The sequence below is a fragment of the Canis aureus genome, chromosome 20, assembly GCF_053574225.1.
Source record: "Canis aureus isolate CA01 chromosome 20, VMU_Caureus_v.1.0, whole genome shotgun sequence".
Classification (NCBI taxonomy): Eukaryota; Metazoa; Chordata; class Mammalia; order Carnivora; family Canidae; genus Canis; species Canis aureus.
Window position 1 is genome coordinate 8,138,824 of NC_135630.1, and position 24,009 is coordinate 8,162,832.

Genomic DNA, 24,009 nt, shown 5'->3' on the forward strand with positions numbered 1-24,009 from the left:
TTTATTTATTTATTTATTTATTTATTTATTTATTTATTTATTTATTTATTTATTTATTTATTTAACTTGCTTAAGATTTTAAAAGCGAGTGGCAACAAAGTTCAGAAGGGGGAGAGAGAAAAGTGGCCCTAGGAAAATGTCTCAGATTAGAAAAAGAATTGTTTTGAAACTTTTTGATGCATGAAAGCCATCAAAACCCTGATCTGGCCTTAAGATTTTGCTTGCTTTAAAATTTTTTACCTTACTCTAGGCCATTTAAGTCACTGCAGGTAGCCTTCCTTTGGTAACTGCAAAGTGGCCTATTTTCACTGTACAGTTTCGCCCTCACATCTAGTTGGTTTGATCTTCCATTTATTTAGACCAATCCCCAAAGCCTTAGAACAAGATCATCTAGATTATCTAGTTGGTAAAGTTAATTACTGTGTATGAGTGACCTAAGTATGTTGATGGATCTCCAGAAATTGAGCAGCGTTCTAAGTTAGCCTTACTGCTTTCCAGTGCCTAGTAAGTTTTAGTGCTCTTAATTCGAAAACTAGAATTGTCCATTTTCATGGAGCTTTAAATCCCCTATTTTAACCCTTTCACTTGGCAAATGAAGAACAAAACAAGCCCGAGGCAGTTTTAACCTCCTGCCTTTTTAATATTAGAGCTAGGAGCTTGGTGTGATGGTGCCAAGGTCAGTGTACTTTCTGTTGTATCATTCTGTAGTTGAGTTCCTCCTGAAGCTGCAGGACAACGAAAACTCTAAAAATTATGCTTTTCAAAGACATCTTTTGAAGCATGCCAGTGTTGGATGAGTCCTCCTCAGTCAGCCTCTGAGACTGAACAGTAGAAAGGCATCACAGTTAGAAGACATAGTGTACAGAAAAGTATTCATGTATTAACGTAGGTGAGTGTGGCAGAGGGTGAAAGGAATGAATCTTACAAGGACGGAATTTATCCTGAGAACTACAGAGAAGTATTGCCTTTAGCTCAGGTTGTGATCTCACGGTCCTCCATCCCACGATGGAGCCCAACAGAGCCTGCTTCTCCCTCATCCTCTGCCCTCCCACCTGCTCATGCTCTCTCTCTCTCTCTCTTACTTTCAAATAAATGAATAAAATCTTAAAAAAAAAAATAAGAAAACATGCTAGGGAGAAGGTGGAAGATAGATTTAGAGATTGGCAAGACTGAAAGTCAAGAGGCAAAGCGAGAGTTTGCTAATCCACTCCAGAAAGGATAGGTTCCTAAGTAAGGCTGTGGCTTGGGGATAGAACAAGACATTTAAGAGATACTCAAATGCGTTTGGCTACCAGTGACACAGGGGATCAGTGAGAAACAATCATCTTAAGATAATGGCAAAGTAACTGAACTGATTTGGGTGACTGGAGGTAGTTAATGGAGTAAGAGCATTCAGAAGATAGAGAAGCAGGGTTGGGCAGAAAGACTGTGTTCAGATTAGCAGAATTTTGGGACAACCTTGAAGATATATAGTGATTTGAGTGAAATCAGTGAAAGGAGTGACTTTTGAGCTGCGGATAAGATCTGGGAGTCCCTGGCTAGCTTTTATAGGTAGAAGCCAAGAGTATATGTAGTGTAAGAAAAGGGCCTGGGGCCAGAACCCGAAGGAATAGCAACATTTAGAGAATATTGGAGAGAAAGTGCCTGTGAACAAGGCAGAGAAAAGGAAAAGAATCAAGAATCAGGAATGACAAGAAAACCAGAGGAGGAGATGGTTCCAGGAAGCAGGCTGTCCGGAGGGGCAGTAGGCAATAGAGTTGAAAAATGTTATTGCGCTTACCAACAAAGACTTGGTGTGTAGCAACAGTTTCAAAGAAGCTGTAATCAAGGAACTTGGGAAAGATAAAAGTATTCATTGCCATTGCTGCCATAACTAGTTACCACAAACGTAGCATCTTAAAGCAATATGAATTTTCCCACAGAATTTTCCTGTAGGTAGAAGTCTGAGCCAGGTTTCACTGAGCTAGCATCAAGGTATTGGTCAGCGAGCTACCTATCATTCCTTCCTAGAAGCTCTGGGGGAAAGTCTGGCTCATTCAGTTGGTGGCAGATTTCACTTTCTTGTAGTTGTAGAACTGAGGTTCCTGTTTCCTTGCTGACTGTTGTCAGCTGAGGGTTGTTTTCAGCCTCTGGAGCCACTCACCTTCCTTGGCCCATGGCTCCCTTCCTCCATCTTCAAAGTCCCTCTGGCGGGTGGAGTCCTTCTCACTCTTCAGATCTCTTCTACCCGTCTCTCCCCGACTTCCTCTTCTACTTTTAAGGGCCCATGTAACTGGGCCCATCTGGATAATCCAGGAGACTCCCCCTATTTTAGAGTCAGCTAATTACCAACCTAAATTCCATCCTGAAAGCCCTTTATGCTATGTGAGCTAACATTCACAACACCCAAGGATTAGGGTGTGAACATCTTTGGGGGGGGGTCATTATTCTACCTACTGTAGGAAATTAGAAGTATTAACAGTTAATGAAAACATTCTAGCTTTTGTTAAGGAGAGGAGATAGCTAGAAACATTTATATTGTCTAGTATGTGATAATTTTTGTTCCAATAGTAAGCCATTTATCTTAAATATCCTGAAATTTATGTAAGCAATTTATAAAATTTTATTTTATTATTATTTTATTTATTTATTTATTTATTTATTTATTTATTTATTTATTTATTTATGAGAGACACAGAGAGAGAGAGAGAGAGAGAGGCAGAGACACAGAGGAGAAGCAGGCTCCATGCAGGGATCCCAACGTGGGACTCGATCCTGGATCTCCAGGATCAGGCCCTGGGCTGAAGGCAGTGCTAGACTGCTGAGCCACATGGGCTGCCCGCAATCTATAAAATTTTAAAGGATCATAGTAATGTAAGGAATTAGCATGAAGTTGTTGGCTTTTATATTTTTATATAGCCTTGAACTGCTTTAAAGTCTTTGCTAGAAAGATTTTAAAAGCCATTTTTAAAAAAGATTTCATTTATTCATGAGAGACACAGAGAGAGAGGCAGAGACACAGGCAGAGGGAGAAGCAGGCTCCATGCAAGGAGCCCGATGTGGGCCAAACACAGAGACTCAACCACTGAGCCACACAGGCACCCCAATTTTAAAAGCCATTTAAACTAAATATAAGTGCATCAATCATAGTTTGGATACATATAAAAATATGGCTTTTCAAATATAAAAGCTACAGAAAATGGACTGTATGTCTGAAGGATGGAATATAAAATATTTAATATTATATTTTATAGATCTAGAACTTTAATCCTTTTTGGCAAGGATTAAATTAGTAAGCAGTCTAACCCTAGAGCCCAATAAAGGGAATGTATCATGTGAAACTAGACCCAACTTTGAGTCTTGTCCCTTCTACTTAGTAGTATTCTGTGTTCTTGAGTAAGAAAACACTTTCTTAGCATAAGCGAGTGAAGCATAATACCTCCACCAAAGAGGGCTGCAGAGATTGGAATTAACGCGTTTGAAAAATACTGTGTTCTCACAACAGCACGTGCTCTCTCCTACCACTCTTCCCCCTTCAGTTCCTTCCTCATATGCTGCTTCCTTTGTCCTTGGCTTAGGGAAATCACTCCTTTATCTTTAATAAAATTAAAATATTTTAAGATGATTTTATTTATTTATTTATTTATTTATTTATTTATTTATTTATTTATTTATTTAGAGAGTGCATGCGAGCAGGGGGAGGGGAAAAGGGAGAGGGAGATTCTTTTTTTAAGTTTCTTTTATTTATTTATTTATTGTATATTTCTTATTGGAGTTCAATTTGCCAACATATAGCATAACACCCAGTGCTCATCCCATCAAGTGCCCCCCTCAGTGCCCGTCACCCAGTCACCCCCACTGCCTGCCCACCTCCCCTTCCACCACCCCTAGTTGGGTTTCCCAGAGTCCTAGTTGGTTTCCCAGAGTCAGGAGTCTCTCATGTGCTGTCTCCCTCTCTGATATTTCCCACTCATTTTCTCTCCTTTCCCCTTTATTCCCTTTCACTATTTTTTATATTCCTCAAATGAATGAGACCATATAGTGTTTGTCCTTCTCAGATTGACTTATTTCACTCAGCGTAATACGGAGAGGGAGATTCTTAAGCAGACTCCCCACTGGACATGGAGGCCCCCCTGCCCCCCCGCTTGATCTCACAATCCTGAGATTATGACCTGAGCCGAAATCAGGGAGCCCGGTGCTTACCCACCTGGGCCACCCAGGCTCCCCTGCATCACACTTTAACTTTCTTTCTTTTTTTTTTTTTTTTAATTTATGATAGTCACAGAGAGAGAGAGAGAGAGAGAGAGAGAGAGGCAGAGACACAGGCAGAGGGAGAAGCAGGCTCCATGCACCGGCAGCCCGATGTGGGATTCGATCCCGGGTCTCCAGGATCGCGCCCTGGGCCAAAGGCAGGCGCCAAACCGCGGCGCCACCCAGGGATCCCCACACTTTAACTTTCTTAAGGAGGATTCCTCTGACCTCTCCCCCTACCATGTAAATTCAGTTCCTCAACTACCAATTCTTAGAACTTACTTCCTTTTATATCACTTACTGTGGTTTACATGTAATACCTGGGTTATTTGTTCAATGTCTGCTTTCCATCCTAGACCATAAGCTCTTTGAGATCGAGGACTATGTGTGTTTTGCTAATGACTGTAAATTCAGTGTCTGACATAATTCCGGACACATAACTGGCAATCAGAAATATTTGTTAAATGAATTTGTGAATGATGAATGTTATTATATACTGGCTGACCTCCCCTGAATTTCTGGACACATCAGCCATCGCAACATTAATAAAACTCTGGTGCAGCTCATTCTGAAGGATGCTGGTTTCTTTTGTGGAAAATAGCTGCATTTCACATGGAGTCTTGTAGCATCTTTGGAAGAAGGCCGCCTTCTGAGAGGCCAGTTTCCTGCCTCTCCACCTCATCTGTGATCCTTCAGAGATCCATGTAGCACATGGAGAATTCCAAGAATGCTCTCTAATTTTGGTGAGAATTTGTCCCATTTTATTTTTGTGATATGGTAACACAAAATCTTTTAATATGATTTTTCTGTTTATTATCTTTTCTAGTAAATTATAAATTGGGTTGTTAGAATGAAGTCTGTCTGTAGCAAGATTCTGAAATAACTCATAGTAAGAGATGCCTCTTCTTAGATATAGAGTAGAATTTAAAAATATGATTAATTAATTAAAAAATAAAAATATGATTAATTTTCCCATATTAAATTAGATAATAAAATGCAAACTTTTGGATCAGTATCTCTTTCCTCTATAGAAATGCTTTAATTGTGTTAGTTTTACCAGTGTTCTAACAAACTTTAAAGGGCCAGTGTTAGAAATATTTATATAACAACTATTTTTCTCTCTTGACAATAGTTACAGACATCTATTACATAAGGATTTAGCCCATAAATTTTTCTAGCAGTTAATTCTAAAAAAGGATTTTTCTCTTTGCGGATCTTGTAGACTTTTGTAGACAATGAAAACTCCCTCATTTTATTTCTGGCTTTCCTCTAATTTCATGGAAACCCTTTTGCTAAATTTATTGCTGCAGTACTGCCTCGACAACAAAGTCATTCTAGTCGGTTGCTTAGTAACATCTATTTCCCTCCCCTACCTGACCTTTTTTCCCTCTCAGGCATTCATTCATTCATTCATTCATTCATTCTGTAAACGTGTATCTGTTCCTATTCATCATGTGCTGGCACTCTTGGATAGTGTGAATATAGAAATGAGAAGGAGTTCCAGTCCTCAGCAGGCTTATATTTTTGTCTGTTTTGTGTCTTACATGATGCCTCAAGCTATATTTTTGGAAGTGTGCCAAGGTAGTGTAAATCCTAAATACATAAGAAAGTATATCATTATAATGTTCACATAAACATTATTTTGAAAATGACCTTAGTATATAACTCAAATGATATTTTTATATCCAGGATTTCAGCTCTGTTTCTTCCAGTTATCTCAGAACTTTAGTAGTTTGTCACTTATTAGGATCAGATCCAGGCTTCTTGGAATGTTTTATAGTACTGCACTGTCTGAACTGCCAGAAAGTTGTATTTTCTATTATTTCTATCTCTTGCATTTCTATTATTCTATTGTATTTTCTATTATTTCTGCTGGTATGGTTCTTTTTCTACTTTTCGCTATATTGCTTGAGGTGTTTTCATTGTTTCTAGGTTTTTCTGATTAAAAAAAAAAACCCAGTATTAGTCAAAAGTATGTATTAGTTAAGATAATGCTCAAATAGAAAATAAAAATATCCCGGAGACCTAAGATAATTTCTGGTTGCTGCCATTCTGGAAGAGTGGGTGGTTCTGGTAGTTAATTGTGTGTATCAACCTGACTGAACCACAAGGTGCCCAGATACTTAGACATTTTTCTGGGTGTGTACGTGAGGGTGTTTTGGGATGAGATTAGCATTTGACTGATAGGCTGAGTAAAGCAGACTGCCCTCCCTAGTGTGGGTAGCCTTCATCCAACAGCTGAAAGCCTGAATTGAACACAAAGGCTGACCCTCCAGCAAGGAAGAGGGATTCCTCCTGCCTGGCTGGAGGAGCTGGGATTTCTGTCTTTTTCCATCTTGGGACTCAGAGCTGAAGCATTGGCTGTGTTTGGGTTTTGTGTCTGCTGGCTTTCAGACTGGAACCTAAACCATTGGCTTCCCTGGCTCTCAGGCCTTCAGACTACACCTACGTCATTGGCTTTTCTGGGTCTCACCTAACTCCAAGGAAAATATAGTCCAGTCACGTTTGCTGGAAAAAGAGAAGAAAGCTTGGTGATCACAGCCAGTAATCTCTCTCTCACACTTGACAACAACTATTAGGTTTTCTGTGATTGTCTTTTCTTCTAGTGCTCCAGCTACCTTTGATGTAGAAGTGAGCATTACTTCAATACCAGTAAATGAGCTGCACTTTATAATTTGTGACTGTGGGCTCACAGTGGAGATTGAATAGGGCTTTTAGGTGATGCTGGTGAAAACTCTTGGAGGTTCAACAGGCTGCTTGGTCTTGGTTTCAAATATTAGCAAGAGTAGTATCTCATACTTAGCCAGAGTCACTTATGCTTTAATCTGTTATTGCATCAGACCAGAAGGAGTACAGAGAACATACACGAGCTCAAAGACACAGAAAAATGGATGTGCTTCTCTAGTGCCTCCCTTCTTCCTCAGGAAGGTGCAAATGATGTTTGGTGATTTCAGCTATCTGTATGGAGTAAGGAATGCAGGGGAAGCTTAGAATCCTGGACCTGCTAGCTTTTCTATGTTTGTAAACAGGGAAAGGGGTAGCATTAGCATTAAATGCTGTACCTTATACTATATAAACAATTGCTTGCTGCACTAAACTTGGGTAACTTAGGACAACCATTAAAATCAATAAGGACACAGAAGACTTGAACAACACTATATACCAATTGGACCTAATAGACCTACATAGAACAATCCATTTATCAACAAGGAAAAATTAATACCAGTCAATTGAAATAAATATTAATATCAGTCTTCCTCCCAACTCTTCCAAAAAAACTGAAGAGGAAGGAATACTTTCAAACTCATTCTATGAGGGCAGTATTACCCATATCTCAAAGCCTGGCAAACACTGCAGGAAAAGTACAGACCAATATCCCTGATGAATATTGATTCAAATACATTATTTTTTTTAGTGCATATGGAATATTTTGTAGGATAAACCATGTTAGGCCCAAAACCAAATCTTTTTTTTTTTAAGATTTTATTTTTATTTTTTTATTCTGGAGAGGCACAGAGAGAGAGGCAGAGACATAGGCAAAGAGAGAAGCAGGCTCTATGCAGGGAGCCCAATGTGGGACTCGATCCGGGACCCCAGGATCATGCTCTGGGCTGAAGGCAAACACTTAACTGCTGAGCCACCCAGGCATCCCGCAAACCCAAATCTTAATAAACTGAAATTTTACATAGTATTTTTTCCAATAATAAAGTAATGAAATGAGACATCAGTAGCAGAAGGAAAACAGGAAAATCCATAAACATGTGGAAATTAAACACTCTTAAGTAACCAAAAGGCAAAAAAAAAAAAAAAAAAAAAAGGAAATTGGAAAATATCTTGAGGTAAATGAAAACAGAAATCCAACATCCCAAAACTTATGGGATACAATGAAAATTTTCTTAATAGGGAAACGTTTGGCTGTTGATGTTTACAATAAAAAAAATCTCAAATTTACAACTTAATTTTACACCTTAAGGAACTAGAAAAACTAAAGCTAGCAGAAGGAAGAAAATAATAATGATTAGATGAGAGATAAACGGAATAGAGAGTAGATAAACAATAGATAAAATCATTGAAACATAGAGTTTTTTGAAAAAATCAACAAAATTAACCTTTAGCTACGTTGAATAAGAAAAGAAAGAAGACTCAACTAAAATCAGAAGTGAAAGACTGGACATTTCACCTAATTCTATAGATGTATAAAAGAGTGTAAGAGAATACTCTGAACAATTATATGCCAACAACTGGATAATCTAGATGAAATAGATGAATTCCTAGAAGATACAATTTATTAAGACTAAATCATGATGAAACAGAAAATCTGAACAGACCTATATATAGTAAGGAGATTGACTCAGTAATCAAAAACCTGCCAAGTAAAAGCCCAGGAGCATATAGCTTGACTAGTAAAGTCTATCAAACATTGAAAGAAAAATTAATACCAATCCTCCTCTAATTCTTTTGAATAATTAAAGAGGAAGGAAAACTTCCAAACTTATTCTGTAAGGGTAGTGTTATCCTGATATCAAAGCCAGACAAAGAAACTACAAGAAAACTATGGACCAATATCCCTGATGAATATTGGTGCAAAAATCCTTTTTTTTTTTTTTTTTATTTATGATAGTCACAGAGAGAGAGAGAGAGGCAGAGACACAGGCAGAGGGAGAAGCAGGCTCCATGCACCGGGAGCCCATGTGGGATCCGATCTTGGGTCTCCAGGATCGCGCCCTGGGTCAAAGGCAGGCGCCAAATTGCTGTGCCACCCAGGGATCCCTGGTGCAAAAATCCTTAACAAAATACTAGCAAATAGAATTCTGCAGCACATTAAAAAGATTATACACCAGAGCATGTAGGTGCTTCAGTCGGTTAAGCATCTAACTCTTAATTTCGGCTCAGGTCATGATCTCAGGGTTGTGAGATTGAGCCCTGCGTTGGGCTCCATGCTCAGTGGGGAGTCTGCTTGAGCTTCTCTCTCTACCTCTCCTCTGCCTTCCCCTCTACTTGCATGTTCTCTCACTCTCTTTCTAAAATAAATAAATCTTTAAAAAAATAAATAAATCTTAAAAAATAAAAATAAAAATAAAAAATAAAATAAATAAATCTTTTAAAAAAGATTGTATGCCATGAACAAGTGGGAGTTATGATAAAAGACATTTGACAGGGATCCCTGGGTGGCGCAGCGGTTTGGCGCCTGCCTTTGGCCCAGGGCGCGATCCTGGAGACCCGGGATCGAATCCCACGTCGGGCTCCCAGTGCATGGAGCCTGCTTCTCCCTCTGCCTGTGTTTCTGCCTCTCTCTCTCTCACTGTGTGCCTATCATAAAAAAAAAAAAGACATTTGACAAACTATGAACAGAAAGAAACTACCTCAACATAATAAAGGCTGTACGTGAAAAGCCGACAACTAATACCATACTCAATGGTGAAAGACCAAAAACTTTTCCTCTAAGAACTAGAACAAAGTAAGTATGCTTGTTTTTATCACTTCTATTCAACATAGTATTGGAAGTCCTAGCAGGAGCAATTAGGCAAAAAAAAAAAAAAAAAAAAAAAAGAAATAAAATTTAAAAGGAAGAAATTTATTCATAGATAACATGATCTTCTATGTAAAAAAAAAAAAAAAAAAACCCTAAAGACTCTACCAAAAAACATGTTAGAACTAATAAAGGAATGATGGTTTCCAGGGGCTTGAGGGAGGGAGAATGAGAAAGCTGTGGTTTAATGATACAGAGTTTTAGTTTTACAAGATGGAAAGAATTCTGGAGGTTGGTTGTACAACAGTGTAAATGTACTTAGCACTACTGAATTGAATGGTTAAAATTGGTTTAAGTGGTAACTTTTGTGTATTTTACCATAATTAAAAAATGTCTTTAACTGCATAATTTATTTACTTGTGTTTTGTAGTATTATCTCACTGTCAGCCCTCTCAAAGCTCCAGTGCAGGCCTGGACATATTTTGCCCCTTCCTTTAAGAAACGATATGTCACAAACCTCACAAGCTTGTTTGGAGCTTGATGACGTATTGGTACCATAGCGTGATGATGTTCAAGTGAGACTGTGACCTTTGTGGCTTAATTCTTAGTTGTCAGCTGGTGCATCACTGAACAGTAAATAGAGCACTCAAGAATTAAGCAGAAACTAAAAAAAAAAAAAAAAGAAAGAATTAAGCAGAAACTATTAGGTCTGCTTTTCTTTTTTAAAAGGAATAAATAGCCTCAGTTACCTTGAAGTACATCATTTTTAAATGGAGACTATTATCTGTAGAACCATATTGCCTGCAGGATGGTTTGTGACCAATAGGAATTTATTTTTAACTATTTCACTTCTGTAAGGTAATATGGTCATTTCTGGGTAAATATCTTAATAGCTTAATACTAACAATCTAAATTTGAGAAATTTAGATTATTTTAGATTATAATTAGATTACAATTATTAATTGTAATTAGATTACAATTATTTAATTATTGTAATTAGATTACAATAATCTAAATTTGAAAATTTAGATTAAATTGAAGTAAATTTAGAGGTTCAAAAGTATATGCTGTTACCATATTTGTAATTTCTTTCCATTGCTTTATCAAAATCATTTAATAATGCAGTGGGATAAGATTAAAATAAGAGGTAGCATGGTATGTTGATGTACATTCTAGATTCTGTCTTCCAACCCATGTGACTTTGACCAAGTTTTAAATCTGTTTTAGTGTCTAGGTTGGAAGTAATAATGCCTATCCTATTCGTGTCCTGGGCCACAGAGATCAATTTAGCTCATTCTTTTATGCAAATGCATGATCATAGTCATAGAACTTTAGAGACAAGACAGACTTTTAAGATGAAAGGTTTTCTAGACTTTTTTTTTCCTGAAGCTTTGTCAACTATTTATTCCTGAAGGAAAGTTAGGAAGAATTGTAATACAGAAAATAGAATGGGGTTGCTCTGGCTGAAGAATAGGATTCCAGAGACAGCACTGTGTGCTTCATTTCCCTTTAACTTTCCCAGCAGCTCAATACACCAGAACAAAGCACTTAGAATATATTTTTCCAACAAATTAATTATTAAGAAGGTAAAGTGTGTGTTCATTTTGAAGGGGAAGATATGGATCACGGTGATATTAATGGTCATTATTGCTGCTATTATGCACTTCTGTTTTACTTAAATGTTACTGATAGCGAGTCAAGCAAAACACTTTTATTACATTATGGAAATAGTGGGACTCTTTTAAAACTTGAGAACCAAAGCTTTTAGAATCATTAACAATTCATAAACAATTTGCATATGCACTTATTCCTGTGCCAATAAGTAAAAATATTTAAATAAACCTAACTATGGTTATTGAGTCAAAAAGATCTCCTTAAATTTACTTTCTACCTCGGAGCACCTGGTAGGCTCAGTGGTTGAACATCTGCCTTTGGCTCAGGTCATGATCCCGGGATCGGGGGATCGAGTCCCACGTCGGGCTCCCTGCATGGAGCCTGCTTCTCCCTCTGCCTGTGTCTCTGCTTCTCTCTGTGTGCCTCTCATGAATAAATAAAATTTTTTAAAAAATTATTTCCTATGTCAGTTACACCTCTTACTTATGATTCAGGAAACTCAAACTCTTCTAGCACATAACAGCATACATCATTTTTTATGTTGTCCATAAAGAGGGTTGTATTAATATACTTTTTAATATAGAATATTCTTATTATGGGTAATTGGTGTTTTTTTAAAAAACCATGAGTTTTTCTTTTTTTTTTTAAGATTTTATTTATTTATTTATGAGAGACACAGAGAGAAGCAGAGACACAGGCAGAAGGAGAAGCATGCTCCTTGCAGGGAGCCGGATATGGGACTCGATCCCTGGACCAGGATCACACCCTGAGCTGAAGGCAGACGTTCAACCGCTGAGCCACTCAGGCATCCGAAAACATGCGTTTTTCAAAGTAAATTTTAGTGTTATATAGTCAGTGTTCCGTAGAAGAAATCAAGGCTAACTGGCCCACATATTCACATAAACTTTTGATCTCATTAGGGAGGGTTCTAATCGCAGATCAATGGAAACAGGAACTGGTTCTTTGAAAAGACAACAAAATTGATAAACCTCTAGCAAGATTTGTTTAAAAAAGAGAGAGAGAGAGAGAGAGAGAGGACCCAAATAAACAAAATTACCAACGAAAGAGGAAAGATAACAACTGACATCACAGAAATATAAACAATTAAGAGTATTATGAAAACCTATACGGTTTTTTGTCCAACAAATTGGACAACTTAGAAGAAATGGATAAATTCCTAGATATGTGTAACCTACCAAAACTAAAGCAGGAAGAAATAAAAAATATGAACAGACCAATCACCAGCAATGAAATGGAATCAGTAAAAGAAACTCTCAACAAACCCAAGTTATAGGCCCAGATGGCTTCACAGATAAATTCTGCTGAACATTGAAAAAAGAGTTAATACGTATTCTTTTCAAATTACTCCAAAAAATACAACAGTAAGGAAAACTTCCAAATTCATTCTATGAGGCCAGTATCCTGATGCCAAAACCAGATAAAAACATCACCAAAAAAGAAAACTACAGGCCAATATCTCATGAATATAGATGTAAAAATCCTCAGCAAAATATTAGCAAACTGAATCCAACAATATATTTAAAAAATCATATACTGCAATTGAATGGGGTTTATTCCCAGATTGCAAGCTTTAATAATCATAAAACAATCAACATGATACATCACATCAATAAGAGAAAGTATTGAAACAATATGATCGTTTCAGTATATGTGGAAAAAACATCTGAAGAAGCACAACATCCATTCATGGTAAAAAAAAAAATGGTCTAGAGGGAATATATCTCAAAACAATCAAAGCCTTATATGAAAACCCCCTGCTGACACAATACTCAATGATGAAAAACTGAGAGCTTCCCCCTAAGGTCAGGAACAAGACCAGGATATCCACTCTCACCACTTTTATTCCAACATACTACTGGACGTTCTAGCCACAGCAATTAGATGACATAAAGAAATAAAAGTCATCCAAATTGGTAAGGAAGAAGTAAAATTAACTATTTGCAGATGACATGATATTATATATAGAAAACTCTATAAAGACTCCACCAAAAAACTACTAGAATTGATAAATGAATTCAGTAAAGTTGCAGGACACAAAATCAATGTATAGAAATCTGCTGCATTCATATATGCTAATAATGAAGCAGCAGAAAGTGAAACTAAGGAAACCATGCCATTTACAATTGTACCCAAAACAATAGAATATCTATGAATAAATGTAACCAAAGAGGTGAAAGGCCTGTACTTTGAAAACTGTAAAACACTGATGAAAGAAATTCAAGACAACACTAGGGAACAGAAAGACATTTCCATGCTCATGGATTGGAAGAAAAAATGTTGTTAAAATGTCTATTTCACCCAAAGCAATCTACACATTTATGCAATCCTTACTGAAATACCAACAACAGTTTTCACAGAACTAGAACAAACAGTCCTAAAATTTGTATGGAATCACAAAGGACCTTGAATAGCCAAAGCAATCTTAAAAGAGAAAAACAAAACTGGAGGCATCACAATTCCAGACTTCAAGTTATATTACAAAGTAGTAGTAATTAAAACAGTATGGTACTGGCATAGGAATAGACACATAGATAATGAAACAGAATAGAAAACTCAGAAATAAACCCACAATTCTATGGTCAATTAATCCTCGATGAAGGAGGAATGAATATACAATGAAAAAGTGTTTTCAACAAATGGTGTTGGAGAAACTAGACTGCTACATGCAAAAGAATGAAATTGGACCACCTTTCTTTCACCACATGCATAAATAAACTCAAAATGGATTAAAGACCTAAATGTGCAACCTGAAGCCATAAAAATTCTTGAAGAGAGCACAGACAGTAATCTGACACTGGCCACAGCAACGCTTTTCTAAGTATGTGTCCGAGGCAAGGGAAATAAAAGCAAAAATAAGATATTGGGATGACATAAAAATAAAACATTTCTCCATAGTGAAGGAAACAATCAACAAAACTAAGTGAAAACCTATGGAATGAGAGAAGATATTTGCAAATGGCAAACTGATAAAGGGTTAGTATCCAAAATATATGAAGAACTGATACAACTCAACACCCAAAAACCAAATAGTCCATTAAAAATGGGGAAAAGATTTGAACAGACATTTCTCCAAAGAAGACATACAGATGGCCAACAAATACGAAAAGATACTATCACTCATCATCAGGGAAATGCAAATCAAAATTGCAATGAGATATCACCTCACACCTGTCAGAATGGCTAAAATCAAAATACAAACACAAATGTTGATAAGGATGTGGAGAAAAAATAACCTTCTTGCACTGTTGGTGGGAATGCAAATTGATGCAGCCGTTGTAGAAAACAGTATGGGAGTTCCTCAAAAAATTAAAATAGAACTACCCTATAATCTAGGAATTGCACTACTGGGTATTTACCCCCAAAATACAAAACCACTGATTCAAGGGGTATATGTACCCCTATGTTTGTTGCAGCATTATTTATAATAGTCAAACCAAGGAAACAGCCCAAGTGTCCATTGATGGATGAATGGATATAGTTGTGGAGTTGTGGTGTACGTAGACAATGGAGTATTTCTCAGCCATAACAAAGGAACAAAAATCTTGCCATTTGCAACAACACAGAACTAGGGAGTATTATGCTGAGCAAAATAAATCAGAGAAACACAAATACCATGAGATCTCACTCATATGTGGAATTTTAAGAAACAAAGAGAAAAAAAAAAGAGACCAAGAAGCAGATTCTTAACTTGAATTTTAACATGTTAGTGGAAATAGAGCAAAACATAATTATACAAATCATATATTTCTGCCAAGGGGCAGCCAAATTATATTTGGTTTCTACTCAAGTAATACTATAATGGGGAAAAGACATTTTGCAGTATTTAAATGGGGAAATAGTTTGATTATTGAGTCTTCAAAGTATTATGTTAAATGTAAAAGAACATTATTTAATACAGTCAACCTGATAAGTCTCATATTTATTTGTTTTTTTTTGTTTTGTTTGTTTTTTTTTTTAAGCTGGGATTTGATTCAGGAAAAGACTGTCACATTAAATTGTGATAAAATTATTTTTCTTTAGTTTTTTTGTGCTTATATGTAATATACTTTGGTTTAATAATTATGAAACTCTATGTTTGTTTATATATATTTAAGCAAGATTGTAATAAAAAATAAACATTTGAGAATCATGATGCTCATTTCTTTTTTTTAAAGGGTCCACATATTATTTGAGTTTGATAATCACTGTTGATATCTTTAGGTGTTATGTGGCTCTTGTTTTTTTTAAGGATTTTATTTATTTATTTATTTATTTATTTATTTATTTATTTATGAAAGAGACCATGCACAGGGGCAGAGGGAGAGGGAGAGGGACAAGCAGACTCCTTGCTGGGCAGAGTGGTATTGGGGCTGGATCTCATGACCTGAGCCCAAACCAAGAGTCAACCACCTAACTGACTGAGCCACCCAGGTGCCCCTTGGCTCTTTGTTTTTAGAGGCAGGTAGGTAGCTCTAGAATCTGTGTCCTGTGGGATTTGAAGTTTGTATTTTTATTTGTTCAAGGTATAATTTAAATAATTTTGTTAATGAGTCATTTTAAAGGCCATCCTGGAATAGAGGAGGTATTAAAGAGAAAGTATTTCTTTGTTAAGTGTACATACATATTTTTCACAACTTTTATTTTCACTGATAAATTTTTAACTTCACAGGTAATCAGTATGCATTTCCAAAGCTTTTGGCTATGTCTGGGACTTCTGTTCATCTCAGTTAATGCAGAATTTATGGATGATGATGTTGAGATGGAAGATTTTGATGAAAATTCAGAAGAGATTGATGTTAATGAAGGTGAACTCCCCTCAGAGGTATGGTTACTGAGAAATGAGTTGTAAGTTCTTTCTTTTCAGGATACCGAGGACAGTGACCTCTTAAGATTCATTTCAGTTCTAATAGTATTCATTTTCTAAACAAATAGAAAAACACTGTTTTGTTTTGTTTTGTTTTTTTTTTTTGGCTAGTTCTTGCTGTGTTTTATTTATTTTATTTTTTTATTTTTTATTTTTTTCCTGCTGTGTTTTAGAGTGCCCATGTATTACAGAAATGTATGCATTGCACCTAGCACAGTTTTATTGCTAAGTAAATATGGGGAAGGTTTTTACTGTAATAATAGGAATTTGTCCTTGGCTGAAGAGGACTGAAGACTTGTGTCTAAGAGAAAGGTTTTCAACCTTATTTCTGACACTGCTAGTCTTCTTCAGATAGAAGATCATATAATTTACAGTTCTTCCTAGAAGTAAAGTTAAGTAGGTTTTCTTACTCCTCTAAGGAAAGGAAATGTCAACTAGGAGGAGGAATCAGAAAGGGAGGTGATCATGCAGGGGGCCTATAATAAGGCTCATCTGTGTTTCTGGTTCAGCGTCGTTAAGATGTGTTTTGAGGCGGTGACTAACAGGAGTCTGAAAAACCTTGCAGAGATTTTTGTACATCCTGACAATCCAGAAGAACTTTTACATCGAGGAGTCGTCCTAGGTAATCTGGGGACAATCAGGAAGTTTTTCAGAAATCTTTTTGAGGGTAAGGACGCCAGTGGCCGCTTAAGGGGCCGAGGGCCATAGCCTCGAGCTGGTACAGACTTCTTGGCCTCACTTACCATGAGAGCTTTTTATTTGCAGATGAAAGGTGTTGTTTAGCTGTTTAAGGTCAATATTCTGCTTCTTGTTAAATTTTAAACTCCGTAAGGGCGTTTCTTTTAAAGACCCAGCTATGCCATCTAGAGAGAGTAAGGAATCAAAGCCCTGATGATGGACTTAGGTACAGTCCCTGCAAGGGTCTCTGGAGGTTAATACTTCAAAGGAGTTAGGAGATACCTACCACTCTAACTGCATTTGGTGACATTTGAGAAAAAAAACGATGGGACGTGGAACCTTGACCTTGTCAGTAATTACATACAATTATGTTTGATTATTGATGTCTACCCCCCCTTAGACAAGAAATGTACTATCAGGTTAGGGTAGGGGTAGTGAATAAAAAAAGCACGTCATCCTTTTCCCTAAAGGCTGAGAAAAGAAATCTCATAGTCACACAGATTGAATCACAGAGATTGATTCAGAAAGGACCCAACTTGATCTGTTACTTTAGGCAGAATTTATTCATTCATCATCAATTCAAATTATCTTTTGATAATTTGTCAAATAATCTTTATAGTCTTTTAAATTGTTTTGGTGGTATGTTCTTTATGGCATAGTGGTTAAGTGTATGAGCTTTAAAGCCAGACAGCTGGAGTCCCATCATGTCCTGTAACCATTTAACTGCACAACAGTTGATATAATATGCGTGCAATGATAGTATTTTGCTCTCAGAAGTCTTATGAGGATTAAAAGAACCACCGTATCACTAGCACCAATTTAATTACCACCATCATAACACTTATAGGGCACTTGAAACTGTGCTTTGCAGATCTTTCTCTATTGAATCTTTTTCTTTTCTGGGTTCCTCATCTCTCAAAAGGTATCCTGCTCCTCTAACCTGTAACAGTAAAATGTAACAGCTAATCTTAAACCAGTCTATATGCTTGGCTAAGTTTTTCATCTTATATGTGTTGGATCATGGTATTTCCTGTTTCTAATGATTTATATTTCCAAAGATTGTCACCTGTTAGGACCCTTTCAAGGCGATGTCAGCTGTGTCATGAGGCCTCCTCTGGTAGAATTTTTTCCCATCCCTCCTGTATTAGAAGGAATCAGTGTATTCTCTGTTTGCGCTTACAGTTTTTTTTTCTGTCATCGTATCTCTGATATTCTCCTGTATGTTAGTGCAAAAGGATATGAAGTTTTGAGGCCATGTCATTTTTTATCTATTTACCTATATGTGCATTACAAACTAGGTTCTTAACTAGTGAGATTATTTAATGAAAATATTTGCGAAGATGATTAACTTTAGATTTTAAAAACTCTATTTTCTAGATTAATTATAAGACACCTCAGCCTATGGGAGAAGTATATTTTACAGAAACTTTTGATAGTGGAAGGTTGGCTGGGTGAGTATTCATTCAATTCTCTTGATTTGTTTTCTTTGATTTAATTAGCTTTTTTGAAGTTTTTGGCTATGGGCCTATGAAAATTGCCTCTTCTACAGAACTATAAAAAATGTTAAAGTACTTTATTTGACAGTGTAAACCAGTACCTTAACACATTTTTGTTGTTGAGAGAAATGTTTAACTTGAAGTCATTTATATAAAGAAAATAATACAAATGAATTATGAGAATAGTAAAAATTTATGACATTTCTTCATTCCTAAAGACAGATATTATGAATCTGATTTCAAATGACATTCAAATTACTGTTCCATTCTAAATATTGGTAAAAAAAAATAAATGTTACTATTTATTGATTATTATTTACCAGACACTGCCCCAAGGGGATAGGTAAATACTATCTTTATCTTCTACAGGTGAGGAAACTGAGGCTTAATATATCTTAAATATGATCATACAACTAGTAGATTGTGGATTCCAAACATGATTTAACTGTAGCCTTGCAAGATTCTGTATGGGCATCTTTGTGCAGCCTCTAAGCATTTATTTTTTAATGAGAAGTGACTATTGGGTAGTCCTTTGTTATATTTCCAATATTCATTGTGTCTATAAATTGCTGGTTTTATTTTTAATGATACATATTTGCTTCCATCTTTATTTACAGGTGGGTCTTATCAAAAGCAAAGAAAGATGATACAGATGCAGAGATTTCCATATATGATGGTAAAATATTTATTTAAACTTTCGAGAAAACCAGTACGAGTCCAGAGTTTGCTAGCTTTTGAGATTATATTTCTCTTCAATATATGTAGTCCGGGGCCCCATTTTGCTTCACAGCAGAATGTTCAGTCCTTTGTCTCCTTTCTGATATTTCTGGAAGTCTCTGGGCGATCCATGCTTAAGCCACCATCGGGTTTCCTAACTCGGAAGAATTGAATTTTCATTCCACTGCAGTTAGTCACTACATGTCCAGCAGCAGTATTTCTTTCCCTGGCTCCCGCTGTTCTCTGTTGTTTCATCTCAAGCATGGGCACACTTATATCAAGTTGTAACTGAGGGCAAGATTGTCCTAGCCAGAGCAGAATAGAGGGTAATTTATGAGAGCTATAAGAAATGTGGCTGCTCCTGGAGCTCGGATCTCAGGGCCTTACATCCACTACTATTAGGTCTCTGCTAGGGTTATCTTGAGGGTTAACCATAGAAAGAAAGGTCCTGTATGCAAGAGTCATCTTTTCTTCCCCAAGAGGACTTTTTGGAGTATGAAGGAAGAATTTCTTTCTCTTTGTAGTCTAAAATCAGCCTCCTCCTTGGTTGTATCCTAAAGCAAGATCAGCTTCTTCTCAAGGTGCCTGATCATGGGAATTGCCACTCTCAGAGGACCTCATGCCAATAAGGATGTGACCTCACACGCAGACTCCAACTGGCTGTTACATGAGAACAATAACAAGAACAGTACATGAGATAATAGCATGTGTAGGATGTCACCTATTGACTTCCTTTTCATAGTTTATTTTAGTGTGAGATGAAGATTGTACCTGCATGTCTCCCTTTGCAGTGTTCTCCATCCCAGCACTTCCTTTGGGTTTGTATGTGCTTATATTCTCCATAAAGAGCCCTACCATACACGGATCAAGCAATATTGCATTTAGTCTAAATCCATTTAGAGAAAAGAATAATTTTACTCAAAGAAGCAGGATGTCTGCAGAGATGGAATGCAACCTAAAATATACCCACGGAAATGCACATCATTAAACAGAATGTTTGGCTTAAAACATCTGTGTTTAGGGATGCCGGGAATGGCTCAGTCAGAAGAGAATGCGACCCTTGATCTCAGGGTTGTGCATTCGAGTCCCACACTGGGTGTAGAGGTAACTGAAGCAAAACAAAACAAAACAAAATATTTGAGTAGATATCTGTTTCACATTTGTATTTTAGAAGAATCCATTGAGTTTCCTAAAATTAAGCTGTGGTCTATCTTACAAGTGAGTTTAAATATCTATTTCTTGCTGGACAAAAGTGGCTTTTAATGTTTAAATGAGTTTTTTCTCCAGTTCAAAATTAAAAATCGAACAAGCAAGCAAAAAATCAAACTTATCATCCAGATTTGGTCTATAGTCTCATTAAACAAATATCCATGAAAATAATTTTCTCACAAGTTAGATTTAGTGTAGTTTCTGAATGGCTTTTGTCAATGTCTTGAAAGCAACTTCAGAAAATATGGAATCTGTTAAAGTTTTAGATCCTGAAAATGGTATTTTGGGTATTTATAGTAGTAGCATTGTTTACAAAGTGGTAGGTTGAGGTTAATAATATTAGATTCTTTTGCAGGAGTATTATTCATGGTAGTTAATGGCAGCTTCTTCAGGTGCCACCTGAATAAAGCTCATTCTGAACTTTTCAGGAGTAAGCACACCTATGAAACATGAAACATGCTGGGATATAGAGTTTGCATTTGGAATAAACTCACATTTTCCAGATTGAGTTATTAATAAGAGTATAAATATTGAATAAATACCAGTTATTTAAGTAACCAATTTTCAGGATGTAAAACCATGTGAAATCCTTTTAAAATTGTTATTTTCACCAGAATTGGGATTCCTGGGTGGCTTAGTTGGTTAAGCATCTGACTTGGTTTCTGCTAAGGTCATAATCTCAGGGTCATGGGATGGCTGTGCACTAAGCATGGTGTCTGCTTGGGATTCTCTCTCTCCCTCTGCCCCTTCCCCCACCGACACGCTCTCTTTCTCTCTCTCTCTCTCTTTCTTTTAAAATAAATAAATAAATAAATGAAATCTTAAAAAATTTTTTCTATTTGTACTAGAACTTCTATTCACTGATTGCCTGGAATTTGGCTATGTGATCATTTAATAGAAAGTTATTGATTATTTGGAATTGGGGAAAACCTCTTGTCATTGAGCAATAATTTCCCTGTCACAAGTTTTCTAAAAGTGCTAGATGGTGCCTTTTGCATAGCTGATAAATATATGTGTATAATTGCAAGAAAAAAAGACAAGATAGTTTTAAAAATTCTTTAAATATTCTGAAGATCCTGAAGATAAAGTTATTATTTCCTAAAAGAATACCTTTTGTTTTGCTGAAACCACAGGTTAGTAGTGATAATACAATTTATTATCAATGTGAGAGAAAAATATCAAATGAACTCAACTTTCTTAGAGAAGTATAGTATAACCAAATTAGGGAGAGAAAAAGGAATAGAAACCTATGAACTTTTAAAAATGCATTTTATAAAGCCCAATAAATTCTGCACAGTGATAGACCAAAAAATACTTTCTGGCTCAGGACTGTTGAGGTTCTTACACTGTTGGTTTTTTGTTTTGTTTTTAGGACGGAAAAAAAGTAATATAAAGAGCAGTAGTGATTCATAAGTGCCTGTCAATATTTGAAGTTGGTATAATACTGGAAAATAGCTAGTTTTTGCTAATCTGATTGTCCTTGGAAAAGGCAATACCTATAATTCTCAAAACTAGAATATTTTATACAAATTAATATGATTTGGTTATTTTCTGTTCTAAAAAAGGAAAAGTCCAACACACAACTTTTGGGCTACAGGCAGCCCGTTGAACTTTACAAGATTTGTAGCCCATTATCTAATTTCAGGAGCTTTCTGATTTAAAACATGGAAAATCCCAGCCCAGAGAGGAGCTAACCAAACTTTACCATATTACAGCTACGTGCTTATCCAGTGCTTGCTACTTTCTTGGCCACAAGTTCTGAGGGCTAATTGGCCTAGCCTGAGAAGAGTGACCTTAACTGGTGTTCATTAGGCATACGGTTTTCAAAATGCCCAGAATAACTTTTTTAAATTTATTTTTTATTATTTTAAGTTTTGTTTAAAATAAATTTTAACATAGAGGCTCAGACTTAACATACATAGGGGCATAGACTTAACATAGGGGCTCAGACTTAACAACCTTAAGATCAAGAGTCACATGCTCTTTCAGCTGAGCCACCCAGGTACCCCTAAATCCCTACAGTAACTTTGGCAAAGTAAGAAAAGTAGCTGATGAGTACCATATATTTCAAAATAAATCACTTGTTCCAAACTGTTTTATTTTGTGTTAAGGATGCTCTTTATCTTATCTGTAATTTAAAAATATCTCATTCTGTTTTATTTTAAAGATTTTATTTATTTGTTCACGAGAGACACAGAGAGGCAGAGACCCAGGCAGAGGGAGAAGCACCCTCCATGCAGGGAGCCCCATGCAGGACTCAATCCCGGGACCCCCGGGGTCACGCCCTGAGCCAAAGGCAGATGCTCAACCACTGAGCCACCCAGGGTCCCCTAAAATATCTCATTTTAAAAATACAGTGTTGATACATCCATGCGACAGACCACGTTTTGTAATTTCATGGTTTGAAAAGGCAGAGAAATATAGTCCAATTTTAGTTAAGAAAATGGAACCACTCTGATAGGAGCCAAAAAGAGCAGACATGCATACAGTTGCAGATATTATTTCTTGTTTTAAAACTTTATTTTTCCCAAATTAGCCTTCATGAAAAAATTGGTCACTGCTGGTCAGTAATTTGTAGGGCAGTGTTTTGAGTTTTAGTTTAATTGCTTTGCTTTATATTTTAGGAAGATGGGAAATAGAAGAATTGAAAGAAAACCGAGTGCCTGGTGACAGAGGGCTGGTACTGAAATCTAGAGCAAAGCATCATGCAATAGCTGCTGTATTAGCAAAACCCTTCATTTTTGCTGACAAACCCTTGATCGTTCAGTAAGTTGTATTGTGTTTTTCAGTACTTTTTCTGAAATTTGTATTAGTTTTATATATTTTGGCTTCTGATTATAGCTATGATGGTTATAAAATGGGCATAAAAATCCAGATTTCGATTTCAATTTCACTTACCTAAATATACAATGCGTGTATACACCTAGATCCTCTGAGGATTTGAGGGAACAGCAGGTTAATTTAAAAATTATGTAATATATACTGTTATATAAAAAATTCTGCCACCATAGGCTGCATAATACAACAATCACTGTTTTTATTTTAACTCTTTTCTTAAAACTACTTGCTCTGCAGATATTAACTTCAGTAAATTCAGACTAGAACCGGAAATGTTACTGTTAAACCAGTTATAAGATTCAGAGGAAACAAATTTCTCTTAGAAAGAATACGTATATGTAGATCAGTATCTTCCAAGCATAGAGCCCTTTTATTTTTTTACTTTTTAAAATTTAAATTCAATTTAATTAACACGTAGTGTATTATTAGTTTCAGAGGTAATTTAGAGATTCGAAGTCGCATAGAACACCCAGTGCTCATCCTATCAGAGGGCACACGTTTTCAGAGACAGCCCTTCTCTCCCCTCCCCCACAACGTGACATAAACTGGCTTTATGATGATGTTGCTTATATGTGTACTGTCATAAAATCAGGTATAAATTCCTCAAGATTCACCTATATAAAATGGGTATAAAACAAAATAAATCTATACAAATCGAATTACAAAGCTGATAAAATTCATATTAAAAACAAAGAAAAGAAAACACATAAATGTTATTTTCTCCCTTATGTTAGAAGATTTGGCTGTCCAAAGTTAAGTACAACACAAAAAAATATCATTACCCATAAAGTATATCACTCTAGAACCCCTTCTTTTTTGTTGTTAATATGTTAAACATGTTCCTGCATAGTATAACTAGAATGCCATTTTGTATTTTAGAATTTTTTGGAAAT

At 36.2% G+C, this 24,009-nt stretch overlaps 1 protein-coding gene across 2 annotated transcripts in view; it reads left to right on the top strand.

The window, feature by feature from the left end:
• The window catches only part of CLGN (calmegin), a 48,601-nt gene that overhangs the window by 1,750 nt on the left and 22,842 nt on the right, over positions 1-24,009 (top strand). For both annotated transcript variants that reach the window (XM_077860945.1, XM_077860946.1), the window contains exons 2-5: positions 15,984-16,136; positions 18,234-18,307; positions 18,970-19,028; positions 22,903-23,044. In XM_077860945.1, coding sequence (XP_077717071.1) covers positions 15,984-16,136; positions 18,234-18,307; positions 18,970-19,028; positions 22,903-23,044 — 428 coding nt within the window. The remainder of the gene's footprint in view (positions 1-15,983; positions 16,137-18,233; positions 18,308-18,969; positions 19,029-22,902; positions 23,045-24,009) is intronic.